Genomic DNA, 16,418 nt, shown 5'->3' on the forward strand with positions numbered 1-16,418 from the left:
AATATAACCCTGTGTGCGTGAGCGAGTGCATGTGTGTGCGTGTGTGTGTGTGTGTGTGTGTGTGTTTTTCTCAGATGACAGTGGATCAACAGGAGGGCCCGGCTCTGCAACCCTCTCTCTCGCTGTGTGTGCTAAGTGTGTGTGGGCCCCCATGTGTGTGGCTCCCAAGCTCACCTAGGAGTCAGTGCCGTACTGCAACATACACTGCGTGACAGTATGGCCTCCTGACAGTCGCACACAGAGCATGAATTATAGATGACTGATGCCGCACTGTGAGTGAGGTGGCTGACATTAAACCAAAATGGCAAATGTGACACATAATGGTTATGATGTATGAAGGAGCGTACGCCTGAGTAAGTGTGAGCTAAACGCTTAAAATGGAGGACTCTTACGCTCCAAAAGAGACATTTCACAACTCCATAAACCTGCTTGTTCTAAACGGTGCTAACAGTTCTAAACACAGTACTTAGTGAAAGAGCATGTGTTTTTCCGTGAGTTGAGTGACGCACGGGGATGTAGTGGTACTTCAACCTTATATAGCCCGTGGATAGAAGTGCCAGGGCTTAGCCCGTTGCACCAAATTGCTATTTATTTGTTGGATATCATTCACCTACTCTCGTTGAAAGTAGTAATATCCTCTTTGATATGAAAGACTGCACTACTAACATACAAAGCAGCTAAATTGTACCAACAATCAAAAACAACGCAAACCCAACATTTATGAACCCCCCCCCCCCCCCAAAACAAACATGTTTTTGATAAGATGTTGTGATGGTTATGATGTTTAGTGATGACATAAAGTAGGCAGGCATCTTTGACCTGAAGAGAAAAGATCATAACAGATCTCTTGCTATTTACTTTTTTGGATATATCTGTTGTATGGTGGTTCTTGTTGTTCTACCCAGACTGCACAACACATTTCCTGATTGGGACAATAAATGGGTATTCTACATGCCAAAGCCTTCTAGAAATGGCTTTGAACATCTCCAGGAGTCTAGCTAGATTTAGCACTGTTTCCTTGGGTATGTGTCAGAGAGCATGGTGTAATTTACATTTGAATCATTTTGCAGACACAAATATCCAGAGCAACTTACAATAGTGAGTAGATACATTTTTGTGCTTTTTCCCCATAATGGTTCCCCATGGGAATCAAACCCACAACTCTGGCGTTGCAAGCACCATGCTCTACCAACTGAGCCACACGGGACCACTGATCAGCTCTATCTCCAGTCTGCTAGATGAATACTGGCTCTCAACTCTCTCCATTCTCTCACTGCCAGAGAGCAGACAGGTGGAACATATGAGATAATAACAATTATCAGAGCCATGCGAAAGCAGCTATTCCCAGGGACCCCCCAATGTAAATTCCCTCTGTGTTGAGTGTCCTTTCCAGTAGCCTATACTCATGGCATACAGCATGACTAATGGCAGAAGGATTCTCCTCTCACGCAAATGACATTGATCTGATGAATGGAAAAATAATAGAGAATAATCAGGTCGTTTTTGCGTGTGTCTCGTCGCTGTTGGCCTGATTGGAAATGCACAGCACATTTTCCATGTGGGGACCAACTTGGCTGATAACCATCACATTAGGGCTTTGGCCTTAACAGATCACCACCGCTCAACTTCTGCCAAGGGGAATTCTTTATTGGTGGAGGAGAACTTGGTCGGAAAGGATTTAGCACTGTGCGTCTTAATTCAGAGCAGACGGGATGGTGGATGAGGAGCTCTCCCATTGCTCTCACAGTGTAATCACAGCGTTTTAATCTACAAGACACAGCGCCTTACCTGCAGCTAGCTGCCAGTCACATAAAAGAAACATCCCAGTGACTCAGTCACTCACTAAATCCCTTTGCCTTCCCAGCCAGAGCAAGACAAAGCAAGGCAAGGAAAACATCACTAGGTTCTTAATGAGAGCCCTACTTCAAGCCTTCTAACCGGAGATAATCCTAAACATCGAAACCACCCACGTGATGTGTTAACGTTGCGCTACTTACTACCTGGCCGAGGTAATAAATCAGCTTGGTTTCTTCCGACCAGAACGTTTTTTTGGATGCCACTCTGCTGTACCAATGTGTTGTTGTTCACTGCACTCAGGCTTTTTCTAGACCCTGCACACAGCTCCAAGCATCAGAAGGAGTGTCTCTGTGTCAACTCTGATGCCGCTGCCAGAATCGATAGCTCTCTCATTGGCCGGGGGGTTGAATCTGGTCTTCAATAGAATGTCCCAGCCCTAGTTGGAGGTGCTTGTTGGGGGCTTACTTTTGGTCCAGATTTCTTGTCAGTCATCAGTTGTGTGTTTTACAACCTTGAACTGGCGTGTTTGTTGGCAGCAGTAGTGCCAACTCCCAGAGGACTGCATCTTTCACTAGAATTCTGCCATTTCTGTAATGAGGCAAAAATATCTGCCCTTGGACAAGCTGGGGAGAGTAATAATGGTTGTGTTTGAATGCACAGAGCCCGACAGGCCAGGCACACACATACTGATGCACGCACGCACACCACACATACGCCTTCTCTCCCGAGTCAGTGAAGCATAGCCCCATCTGTGCACTGTGTGGGGAGCATGTTTCCTATACCGCTTCACACAAACACTTTGCTGGAAGTCAGAAGTATCTTATGAAAACATAGCAGGCAGTAAATATGAGAGGAGAGTAAAGAGAGAGAGAGAGAGAGAGAGAGAGAGAGAGAGAGAGAGAGAGAGAGAGAGAGAGAGAGAGAGAGAGAGAGAGAGAGAGAGAGAGAGAGAGAGAGAGAGAGAGAGAGAGAGAGAGAGAGAGAGAGAGAGAGAGAGAGAGAGAGAGAGAGAGAGAGAGAGAGAGAGAGAGAGAGAGAGAGAGAGAGAGAGAGAGAGAGAGAGAGAGAGAGAGAGTTCTCATCATGTCTGACACAGGCTTGGGCCTTCAGTGTCATGATGACACTGACTTGGTTGTCACGGTTACCTTCTGGCAGAGTGACTCATGGACAAGGTGGAGAGAGGGAGATAGAGAGAGCATGAACAAGAAGTGGGAGTAAGAGAAATACTTTAATTATGTTAATATTGTAAATTAATCATTTCCAAGGTGCGCTTTGGCACTATGAACATTGTTACATCATGCCAATAAAGCTATTTGGATTGAATTAAAGGAGGGGGAGACGCAGAGCGAGACATAGAGAGGGAGGTAGAGGAATATTGTTTGAGGATATTATTAGAGGAATATATAGAGAGACTTTTATTGGAGACTTTTATTTCCCTCACCAACTTTAAACATCAACATCAACATCTGAGCTGCTAACCAATCGCTGCAGCTGTACATAGTCCATCTATAAATAGCCCACCCAATCTATCTACCTCATCCCCATTCTGTTTTTATTTTATTTACTTTTCTGCTCTTTTGCACACCAGTATCTCTACTTGCACATCATCATCTGCTCATTTATCCCTCCAGTGTTAATCTGCTAAATTGTAACTTTTCGCTCCTATGGCCTATTTATTGCCTTCCTTCTCATGCCTTTTGCACACACTGTGTTGTTGTCTGTGTCACACTGATTTGCTTTATCTTGGCCAGGTCGCAGTTGCAAATGAGAACTTGTTCTCAACTAGCCTACCTGGTTAAATAAAGGTGAAACAAAATCAAAATACAAATATAGAGAGGGGGGAGACAGAGAGAGGGGGTGACAGAGGGAGAGAACAAATAGAGCGAGAGGAAGTTTGAGAGAGGGAGACCGAGAGAAAGGCAGAGAGAGGGAGGGAGACAGCGAGAAAGTGAAGAAGAGAGAGGGGACAGACCAAGAGAGAGTGGAAAGCTCTCTGTCACTCTGTTGGCCTTAACCCACTGTCTCAGACATGTTCCAATTGACAGGTTGTTTTATGGGACTTGTCTCCAGTGTAATTATTAAGTTTTCCTCAGTCTTTGGGGAGATTAAAACACTATTAGCGCTCCACCGTCATACTCTCCAGCTGTTGCATTTGTTTATGACCAAAGTGTTTTATGACACCTCCGCTTTAGTCACCTACACAATTAGGTTTAATGACCTACAGTGCTGGCACGTTGAGCAGGAGAAACATGGGGTGCTGGAGACTTGTTGAAAAGAGGAAGAAGGAATGTCACCTCCTTAGCTTTAGAGAGCAGTGCAAAGAGAGAGAGAGAGAGAGAGAGAGATTTTTGAGTGAACAGACTCACTCATACATCATTGAAAGGTTGGTCATGGCCACATCAACACCATCATCCCAGACAACCCTAGACCCACTCCAATTTGCACACCGCCCCAACAGATCCACAGATGACGCAATCTCTATTGCACCGACCGCAAGGCACCACAGAGGTAAGTGCATAAGGCCCAGTACATCACTGGGGTCAAGCTTCCTGCCATCCAGGACCTCTATACCAGGCGGTGTCAGAGGAAAGCCCTAAAAATTGCGAAGGACTCCAGCCACCCCAGTCATACACTATTCTCTCTTCTACTGCATGGCAAGCAGTACCGGAGCACCAATTCTATATCCAAAAGGCTTCTTAACAGCTTCTACCACCAAGCCATAAGACTCCTGAACACTTCATCAAATGGCTACCCAGACTTTCTGAATTGTCCACCCCACCCCCATTTTTACACTGCTGCTACTCTGTTTATTATCTATGCATAGTCACTTTACCTCTACCTACATGTACATATTACCTTAATTACCTCGACTAACCGGTGCCTCCGCACATTGACTGTGTACCAGTAACCCCTGTATGTAGCCTCGCTACTATTATTTTATAGTTGCTCCTTAATTATTTTCTTTCAATTATATATATACTGTACATACATATTATTTTTTACTTCATTTTATTTTAGTAAAAACTTTCTAAACACTTTTTTTCTTAACTGCATTGTTGGTTAAGGGCTTGAAAGTAAGCATTTCACTGTGAGGTCTACACTTGTTCTATTCAGCATTTCACTGTGAGGTCTACACCTGTTCTATTCAGCATTTCACTGTGAGGTCTACACTTGTTCTATTCAGCATTTCACTGCAAGGTCTACACTTGTTCTATTCAGCATTTCACTGTGAGGTCTACACTTGTTCTATTCAGCATTTCACTGCAAGGTCTACACTTGTTCTATTCAGCATTTCACTGTGAAGTCTACACCTGTTCTATTCAGCATTTCACTTTGAGGTCTACACCTGTTCTATTCAGCATTTCACTGTGAGGTCTACACCTGTTCTATCCAGCATTTCACTGTGAAGTCTACACCTGTTCTATTCAGCATTTCACTTTGAGGTCTACACCTGTTCTATTCAGCATTTCACTGCGAGGTCTACACCTGTTCTATTCAGCATTTCACTGCGAGGTCTACACCTGTTCTATTCAGCATTTCACTGTGAGGTCTACACCTGTTCTATCCAGCATTTCACTGTGAAGTCTACACCTGTTCTATTCAGCATTTCACTTTGAGGTCTACACCTGTTCTATTCAGCATTTCACTGCGAGGTCTACACCTGTTCTATTCAGCATTTCACTGCGAGGTCTACACCTGTTCTATTCAGCATTTCACTGCGAGGTCTACACCTGTTCTATTCAGCATTTCACTGCGAGGTCTACACCTGTTCTATTCAGCATTTCACTGCGAGGTCTACACCTGTTCGATTCGGCCCATTTGACAAATAACATTTGATTTGAGCACACAATGTTTGTGTGTGTGGAATTGCATGTGTGTGTATGTGTTTAAGTGCTCTCCCACCGCCGTCCACCCAAATTGCCGCCGCCCTGATCTTGCGTTGCAGCAGGTGCAATTTCCGTTCCCTAGAATTACACAAATGTTAGTGTTCACCCTTCACACTGTAACATTAGCTGCTACACGATGCCGAAATATTAACGTTAGCTACGAGTTGGCATGTTTAAATATTTATGCATGTTTGCATGAAGTATTCATAGATTTTTTTTTTGCTGCCCAAAGAGTACTCCGTTTTTGATGAGAGACTAGAGCATTTCCATATTGCAAGGTAATCCCAGCAGCACAGTATTTGTGGCTAAATCCCATGATGTACATCGGCTCTGGAAATGATGGAAACTAGATGGCAGAGAACTGTTTGTTGAATAGCTTGACAGCTTTCAGTTAGAGTCATCAGAAAGTGAACACGCACTGCGTGACAGTGTCATTCACTTCAAAGATTCCTATTTCAGAAGTGTCTTTCATTACACAGGTTGGTCCTGTGTGGCTCAGTTGGCAGAGCATGGCACTTGCAATGCCAAAGGTCGTGGGTTAGATTCCTGCTGGGTCCACACATACGAACCTATTTGCACACATGACTGTAAATTGCATTGAATAAATGTGGCTGCTAAATGCCATAAATTACTATTAGGTTATCGTCAGATCATTTCAAAATGAAAGTGGGATTTACAGGATACCCTGGGGCGGCAGGGTAGCCTAGTGGTTAGGGCGTTGGACTAGTAACCGGAACGTTGCAAGTTCAAATCCCGAGCTGACAAGGTACAAATCTGTTGTTCTGCCCCAGAACAGGCAGTTCCTAGGCTGTCATTGAAAATAAGAATTTGTTCTTAACTGACTTGTTAAAATAAAAATAAAGATAAAAAAGGGGCACCTATTGGTAGATGGGTGAAAATAAAATAAATCTGTGAATATCCCTTTGAGCATGGTGAAGTTATTAATCACACTTTGGATGCTGTATCAATACAGCGTAGAATGTATGCACACATGACTGTAAGTCGCTTTGGATAAAAGCGTCTGCTAAATGGCATATATTATTATTATTATTAATACACCCAGTCACTACAAATATACAGGTATCCTTACTAACCTAGTTGCTGGAGAGGAAGGAAACCACTCAGGGATTTCACCATGAGGTTAAAGGTAACTTTAAAACAGTTACCGTACCTTCAGAAAGTATTCATGCCCGTTGACTTATTCCACACTTTGTTGTGTTACAGTCTGAATTCAAAATGGATTACATTTATTCTTATTCATCTACACGTAATAACCCATAATGACCAAGTGAAAACATGTTTTTAGAAACGTGTGCAAATATATGTCCATTATTCTTATCAAAATCCAAACTCGGTCAAATTGTTTGTTGATCATTGATAAACAACCATTTTCAGGTCTTGCCATAGATTTCAAGCAGATTCAAGTCAAAACTGTAACTCGGCCACTCAGGAACGTCCACTGTCTTTTTGGTAAGCAACTACAGTGATGAAAGCTGATTTTGCCTGTGCTTAGTTTCTTTTCTATACTGAAAAACGTAAAGATTACAAGCATACCCATTCAATGATGCAGCCACCGCTATACTTGAAGAAATATGGAGAACGGTAATCAATAATGTGTTGTGTTGGATTTTTCCCCAAACATAACACCTTTTCTTATCCAGGACAAAAAAAATTGAATTTGCTTTGCCACATTATGTGCAGTATTACTCTAGTGTCTTGTTGCAAACAGGCTGCATGCGTTGGAATCATTTTCCATTCTGTACCTTCTTCCTTCTTTTCAATCTGTCAATTAGATTCCTATTGTGGAGTAACTACAATGTCGTTGATCCATCCTCGGTTCCTCCGTCACGCTGTATCCCTTTAATCAAAGACTTGTACTGTGGGTTACAGGGATCACGTAACCTCGGTATTTCCAAAAACACCTTTTTAGACATTTACTTTCTTTGTTTCTACCGCGGCACGTAAGCCCTTTGATAACAAATTAGAGGTAGGGCACTTCTTAATCACTAAGTATTACCTTTCAGAATCACCTTTACCAGGAATTTGACCTGGTAAAGTGGCGCTAACATCGCTTTACAATAAACAGACACACGGACAGATAGAGACACAAATACTGTAGACAAAGAATATGTGGTTGCATTCCTGAATATGTACTGACACATGTTATCTCTGTTGTTGTGCTGTGCAGGTTGTGGAGACGAACCTCGTGGCATTCGACTGCCACTGGATCATCATCAATGAGGTCAGTGCGGAAGCAGCCATGTTGTCTGCCACGGTAACACAGTAGGGGTACTGCAGAACACTGAGAGAGGGGAGGGTGGGGGGGGGGGAGAGAAGCATGAATGCATACAAACATGCTCACAATCCAAATACTCCAAAATGCTCACATACATACATGCTTTTACTGGTTTTCACATGTTACTGCTGGAACATCGTTTGAATCCCACTTCTAGTAAAACATTTGTTTTCGTGTCGAAAGGACAGCAAGGGCCAGGTTTTCTCTGACTTTAATATGGATGAGGGCATATGGTTGTAATAATTCTCCTTTATCTACAACTTACCACACTGACGTTTTTCGGAGGGAAAAGCGGAAGCATTCATAATTGATCTTTCCCCTTCTATATACAGTATGCATGTGGGGACGTGGGGTATGGCATGAAAACGAGCGTCTGGAACGCTCTGCCCTCTTCTCTTCCTCCATCCCTTTCTCCCTCTCTCCCTTGCTCCCCTGCTGTTTGGCTTGTTTCACGTGGTGGGGCGAATGAGGACAAACGCCAACGCACTGATCCAAACTAATACTGACAAGTGTGAAAAAAAGAATCCCACTTAAAGAGGAATTAAAATGGGGTCTGCCGATGACGGAGGGACATTTTTTCCTCTGATAAAGTTGAGGCAGGAGGGATTTAGGCTGCTGGGGGATGGGGAATGGTTTGGAGGGAACTAGAGGGTGCGGCCCAATACTGTCCTTTCTCCTGAAATGTGCACTCATTCACAACTTCCCACAAACAGTGGATTGGTGGAGGCATGGGCTTGTGGGAGATTCCTATACCAGTCATTTCCTTTCGAATCAGTAAAGGGAAGTGAACAAGTGCACACTGTGGTAGGAAGGACAGATAGCGCGTTGTTTTCAGTGAAACATAACAATACTTTCGATTTGGCTGCTGCGGGGCAAGAAGAACCCCAGCTCCGCTACAACCATTGACAACTAACGTGCCGTTTTCAAGGGATCGTTAAATAAATGTTAGAACTATTTGGGTTTAATATCAGCACCTATTGGGCATAGTCGGAAATCAAATGATGTTTACCGGCCATCAAAGTAAGCAGTTACGTTCTGTAGCACGCTGATGATCGCGCTAAATGTGCGCAATTGTTTTGCATGGAATAACCGCAAATATGTAGGTCTGACTATGATATTACAACCAAATTTATTGAACAATCCCTTGAACACAGCACACGATTGTCAATGGTCTTAAGAGGAGCCGTGGGTCTCCTTGCGCCCCAGCAGCCAAATTGAACGCTCTAACCTTATTGTGACGTTTCTATTGAAAACGACCTATTGAGCCATAGCCAGAGAGTCACATGTTACATGGAAGGCCGGATCTTACCTTTCTAGGATAGCACTCTGGGTGTCGAAAGAGCCCAAATGTTTTTTACACCAACCTGAATCCTTGGATAGGGTAGGGATTCAAAGCTAAAGAACATGTCGTCAGTAAGACCAACCTATAACAGATTGATAGCATTACTTCAACAGACTGAACAGTGTAGGTAGTGGCATCAACTTGTTATTAAACATACTAGGTGACAATACAGTCCTGGACCTCCTGTGGATGTAATATTGCTGGTCTCCTATTTGACATGTGGAATTGTTAGGTTAGGTCGCTCGTTGGTTATTACTGCAAGGTCGGAACTAGAAGCACAAGCATTTCGCTACACTCGCATGAACATCTGCTGACCGTGTGTACGTGACCAATGGAATGTGATTTGATTTGGCAATCGCCTTAGCATTTTGTCCACAAGTATTAGATGTCAAGTTAGATGACGTTCTACTTGCAATATGGACTCCTCGGCACGGCTGATATGTCATGTAAACTAGACAGGGTAATTGTGAAGAAAGGAGCCTGGACCAATTCAGAACTGTCATTAAGCCCAGTCGTGTCCCAATCATTTACACGCACTGACATTCCGAGAGCTTTTAGTCCACCTGTCCACTGAAAGTCAAAGTAGTTGACGTTTTGTCAGTTAATGAGTTCCAGCACTTCCGAGGAGTGTGTGCTCTTGTTAATACCTCCCCGACAATGTTTATTTCCTTGCACGCTCGGGGCATGTCAATGCTTCTTTTGGTGGCAAGTTCTGCATTTGATAACTTTTCAGAGCTTTGCGAGATAATCACTTCTTATATTTTCCTTGGTGGAATATTTTGGGCTGGCAGGTGTATAGTTGCGATCTGTTTGGATGTGGAGAATGGCCACCAGAGCAATGATATGAGCGGTGTGTGTTCCTAGGATGTGGTCACCATCGCCAATGTCATGCAGCTTGGTTGGATTTTGGAGCTACCTTCTGCTCTCATCAACTCATCAGACCCTGCTCCCTGTGCTCTGCGTGCCCAGAGCAAAACAGGGAGAGATGTTTTTGGGGCAAAACGTCGACCTGCAGTACGTCTGCCTGTATGTATGTGTGTGTGTGTGTGTGTGTGTGTGCGGTGGTGAAGAAGTGCAAATCTGCTAGGTTGTACAAATTCAAGGCTTGACACAGTAAAGCCTATTTTCTGTATCATAATGTATTGTAATATTGTACTTTATTAATGGTGTCATTGTTACTTTTTTCCTTTGTCTGGTCTCATATACAATATAATGCAATATAAGTTACAGGATGCCTTTTAGCATGGATGTTTATGTGACTTCTCTGGCAGGCTTGATTTATTTTGTGTGTCTGTCTGTGTTCATGTGTCTTCTTTTGTGCTCCTGCAGGAGATCTCAGACCAGGACGTCCAGGAGCTGGTTATGAAGTCTATCGGGCGTCTGACTCTGATCAGGCAGATCTTCCCCCTGCCCCAGAACACCAGCCAGCGATGTGTCAAGCACAACCACCGCATCAACACCTCCCTCTGTGACCCCAAAGACCCCAAGGCTCAGACACTGGAGGTAACACACACACCAAAGCTGTGTACCAAATGGAACCATAGTCCTTACATAGTGCATTACCTTTGACCAAAGCGATGGCACCAACATTGTTGCCACGTGCCCCAGGTTTATGTTCTCCCCCCGACATCCTAATACATTTTTTGGAAAGTGGGCCCACATTTTGTCTGTATCAAACATCATAACTCATTGCAATATTATCATGGAAATGTGGCATGTAATTTCTCTGTTGTTGTTTAAAAAAAAAAAGTTTACATTTGTCCCGGGGCAGCAATATGTGTATACAATTATTGTTGTACATCAAGCCCTCAAATACAGCAAAGGAAGGGAGGAAAAATAATTTGTTCCCCATTATCTTATTGTATGGCTAGTGTCAAACCACAATATGTAGTGTCATTAATATACCATTGATTTATGTGTGTATGTAGAGAAGCCTAGAGGGATAGATCTTGTGAAACGTAAAATGTAACAACCATTGGCTTTGAGTAATGTATTTTGCGGTGACAGGTCAGTGAAGGTGAATGGTAGTGTTCCGGTGATGGAGATGTACAGCTTGTATGAAATGTTGAGAGACACTGTTCTTAGTCCAGTGAATTACTCCTGAAGGTGCACATTGTACCCACTGCTTCAGGTTATATCAGTGACACGTAGAGACTGTGCTTAGTAAGAGGCATAGAAGTAAGAGGCATATTATTATATTTTTCAGTTAAAAACTGACACATCAGACAGACCGATAAACCTTTCATACAGAAAGGCATGCAGGAAGGCAGGCTGGCTTGCTGTCTGACACAGACAGACAGACAGACAGACAAGCAGGCAGACTTACAGACAGACAGTGTTGAGTGTGTTGTGAAGTGCTGAGGGGACAGACAGGGACAGACAAGAGAGCAGGGGCAGTCAGTGGAGGACAGTGTGTGCCCGGTGCAGTGGTGAGTGGTGCATTTAGGCCTGTTTCTTGTCTGTCAGTGTGGAGCTGGAGCAGCTCAGCGGTCAGAAGAGTGGCCCAGAAGAAGCCCAATTTCACACTGCGCTGGAGCGCATCATCTGGGTCTGCCTGACCACTCTTTCTCCCCCTACACACACACACACACACACACACACACACACACACACACACACACACACACACACACACACACACACACACACACACACACACACACACACACACACACACACACACACACACACACACACACACACACACACAGTCTTGTATAACTAACCTTGTGGGGACACACAATTCAGTCCCATTCAAAATGCTATTTTCAAAATACTAACCCTAAACCTAACCCTTATCCTAACCTTAACCTGAAAACCTAACCTAACTTTAACCTTAACCCTAACCCTAGCTCCTAACCCTAAACCTGATTCTAACCCTAACACTAATTCTAACCTAACCTTAACCTTAAACCCCTTAAACACCAAATTCCAGTAGGTCAAATTATTATTATTATTTTTTATTCTGGGGAGTTCTCACACACACACTCACACTCACGCACACACACACTCCTTGCCCCCTTCTGGATTGCAGCCACTGCCGCTCCTCACGCTCCCAGAATTTACATGACCACCAGATGTTGGCCTTTAACTCAGCTTTGCCCCCCTAACAAGATACCTCCCCAGCGCACGCACACGCGCACGCACACACACACACACACACACACACACACACACACACACACACACACACACACACACACACACACACACACACACACACACACACACACACACACACACACACACACACACACACACACACACACACACACACACACACACACACACACACAATAGTTGTTTAGCTCCAGTGCATCCACTCTGGCATTCTAGCTACCCAGGCCAAACCAACCCTCCCTGGCCCCCCTCCCTCGACCCACCATTAATTTCACACAAGTCAAATGCTTATTTTTCCCGCTGTGGCTGAAAACACAGACGGCCAGGAATAACAATAGTGTTTCTTCAGAGTCAAGAGGATTCACTGTCATGCTTTTTTCCCTCTCTCTTCGGGTTGTTGCTCTTTTTATTCTGTCTGTGGACCAGTCCCTATGGAGCAGTTAGGGCACTGGGAGCTTTGTCATTTTTCTGAATACATAGTGCTCAGGGAGTTCATTTTGGCCATTTTCTAGAGCATTTACCTTGAAGCTGCAGACTAAGAATCCTTTGTCACAACCCAGTACAAACACATCCTGATCCCTCATTACTAGTGCTTTTTGCTTTGGAATGGAGAGAACAGCAAAGAAAAATACACTTTTACAAAGTTCCAGTCATCTTGTACGAGTCATTTTGTGTGTTTTCATCCAGCGCCCCACTCAATGTAATTGGTATTGTCTTTTCCGTGTGTGTGTGTGTGTGCGCAAGTGCAGTTGTCTGTGTGTGCATTTGTGTATGTGCACAATTGTGCCTACGTGTGTGTGATGAATGGAACTAAAGCGCCATCCACCCACCATGCATAGGTTTAAATTATCGGAACATTTTCTCCGCGAATATCCGCAGCATTTAAACCATTATTCCTAATCATTATTATTATTAATGATGTGGTTGGAAGCAACAGTACAATCACCCAGCATACTAAAACAGGAGTTGTGTTTTGAATGGGAGCCTGCCTGCATCCCAAATTGCACCATTTTACCTATAAAGTGCACTACTTTTGACCTAGGCCCATAGGGGAACCCTTTGGGCTCTGGTCAAAAGGGCAGATAACTGCCAAAATAAAGGAAACAGCAACATAAGGTGTCTTAATTTGGCTTTGGGTCAGCACAAGCCAGAACAGCTTCTATGCACGTTGGCATAGATTCTACTAGTGTCTGGAACTCTATTGGATGGATGCGAGACCGTTCTTCCACAAGAAATGAGTTGTTGATGTTGGTGGAAAACATGTGCTGCTCAGGTGCTGCTTTAATTGAGTTGAGACCAGAATGCCATGACATATGGTTTACATCATTTACACGCTCATGAAACCATTCAGTAACCACTTGTCCCTTGTGGATGGGGGCATTGTTATCCTATGAAGACATAGCCATGGGAGCTAAAATAATGGATTTTTATACATGACCCTAAGCATGATGTGATGGTAATTGCTTAATTAACTCCGGCACCACAACTGTGTGGAAGCACCTGCTTTCAATATACTTTATATCCCTCATTTACTCAAGTGTTTCCGTTACCTGTAGTGCACTATGTAGAGAATAGGATGCCATTTGGGTTGCAAAACCTGTCATAGCACTGATGCATTGTTGACCTTTCTCTGCTGTAAAAGCCTATGTCAGGGAGATGCCACGCTCGTTCCTCATCCCCAGTGGGCGCTGGAACGCCGGGGCACTCAATATTGTGTCAAGTGTGCCGGAGCGTTGCAGGCTAATAAACAACGGCAAATATAATGGCCACTCTCTACTCTATTTATTACATTCTCATTAAAATGGAGACAACACTCCTGCTAAATCACATCGCAATCAATCAGGGCCCGAATTTACTCTCCTCTCACTCTCTCTCCCCATGCGTCTTTGTGTGCGCCAAATAGCATCCTATTCCCCAGTGCACTGCTTTTGTGTGGGGCCCTCGAAAGTAGTGCACTATATAGGGAATAAGGTGTCATCATTCTTAACCTTTAAAAGGATGCATGTGGCGCGATTTGCGTTGTGGAGATTTTAAAGGCTGAGCTTAGACAAAGCCAACGAGAAATGTTAAAGCTGCTTGAATCATACTGGGGCCTTTTCCATTTACCCGGAAACGGGAGCAGTCTGGATGTGTAACTCAAACAGTAGTTAGAGGGGACGTTTTCCGAGGACATCAGAGATGTAGCTACAAATGGCAGGTGTTAGGTGTTGTTTCTTTACAGATGATCAAAGAACTGTTGAAATGATGCGAGCGCACCCATCAATTTTCTTTCAAATGATGCCAGCCGAGGCTTCCTGCTCCTTATGATCACTGCATGTTTCACTGCCAGCCGTCACAGCAGCTTTCAGAAGGGTGCGGAGCTTACTTAGCCTGCATCCGAAATTGCACTCTATTCCCTGTATAGTGCACTACTTTTGACCAGGGCTCATAGGGCTCTGGTCAAAGGTAATGCACTTTACAGGGAATTAGGGTGTCATTTGAATCATAGCCTTTGGGTTTCTACGCCGAGGAACATGAATATACACATCATCTTGGTTTCACTTACTGCAATGCCACTAGATACGTCTGCTGTGAATTTCTCTTTCCAGTTCCCATTTTTCTTCCTTCACCGCTCTGACTACCACTTTTCTTTTGTTCCACTGGTAATAACTTCTAATAATAAACTCCTTTTCCTGTCGTATTGTTCTCCCTTTCTCCCTCTATGTCTTTCATGTTTCGTCTCACCCTGCTCTTCGTCTGCGTCTTAATCTCCCCTTCTCTTCCCTTATTTTGTCTCACTTCCTCTTCCTCTGTCCCCCCCCCTCTCTTTTGTTGCAAGATAACCAACCGCTACATCTACGACACGGTGCTGCTATTGGCCAACACCTTCCACAGGAAACTGGAGGACAGGAAGTGGCACAGCATGGCCAGCCTCACCTGCATCCGCAAGAACTCCAAGCCCTGGCAAGGCGGGCGCCCCATGCTAGACAACGTCAAAAAGGTACTGGTCCATATAGGGCAGGTCAATTCAAAACCTGGACCTCAAAGCCAGTTCCACTGCTGATTTTCATTATTCCCCTCTAATCAAGGACTGATTTATCCCTGGGAATCAAGGTGGGTGCATTTACTTATCAGGTAGAGCAGAAAAACAGCAGGACTCCGGACCTCCTTAGGTTATTCTTAGGGACAGGCATTTTTCTTGAATACAACGAAGGCCATCAGGTCACGATGAGGTTATGACAAACTCCTAGTTCTGGCTTATTCCATATACTGTACATCATATTATGTACATCCATAGGATACATTAAATATAAGCATGAGATTGTATTTCCATGTCCTGTATAATGCTTGGAGTGAGGGATGGGGAAAATGTTGTTACCGAAGTTCTACCAAAACATTGACTGTAGTACTCACTCTGGAAAAACATTAGACCACTGCTACTCAACATTTCGAAATGCCTACAAGCCCCTCCCCCACCCTCCCTTCGGCAAGTCTGATCATGGCTCCATTTTGCTTCACCCTTCCTATAGACAGAAACTCAAACAGGAAGTACCAGTGCTAAGGTCTATTCAATGCTGGTCTGACCAAGCTCGCAATCCATGCTTCAAGATTGTTTTGATCACACGGACTGGGATATGTTCCAGGTAGCCTCTGAGAATACCATTGATGAATACACGGATACAGTGACTAAGTTCATCGGGAGGTGTATAGGAGATGTTGTACCCACTGTGACTATTAAAACCTACCCAAACCAGAAACCGTGGATAGATGGAAACATCCGCACAAAACTGAAAGCGCGAGCCACTGCATTTAACCATGACAAGGTGACTGGGAATATGGTTGAATACAAACAGTGTAGTTATTCCCTCCGTAAGGCAATCAAACAGGCATAAATTCAGCGGCTCAGACACAAGACGTACAGTAACTGAACTAAATCACCCCGTAGCACTCACTTCTGTCATCATAAAGTGTTTTGAGTGGATAGTTAAGAATCATA

The 16,418-nt window shown here is 43.9% G+C and overlaps 1 protein-coding gene across 1 annotated transcript in view; it reads left to right on the top strand.

Annotated features, from left to right (window-relative positions):
- Positions 1-16,418, top strand: part of LOC124035978 (glutamate receptor ionotropic, delta-2-like) — a 676,707-nt gene that overhangs the window by 476,326 nt on the left and 183,963 nt on the right. The window contains 3 exon segments of the mRNA XM_046349997.1: positions 7,873-7,926; positions 10,652-10,825; positions 15,261-15,422. Coding sequence (XP_046205953.1) covers positions 7,873-7,926; positions 10,652-10,825; positions 15,261-15,422 — 390 coding nt within the window.

Source organism: Oncorhynchus gorbuscha, linkage group LG05 (genome assembly GCF_021184085.1).
Source record: "Oncorhynchus gorbuscha isolate QuinsamMale2020 ecotype Even-year linkage group LG05, OgorEven_v1.0, whole genome shotgun sequence".
Taxonomy (NCBI): domain Eukaryota; kingdom Metazoa; phylum Chordata; class Actinopteri; order Salmoniformes; family Salmonidae; genus Oncorhynchus; species Oncorhynchus gorbuscha.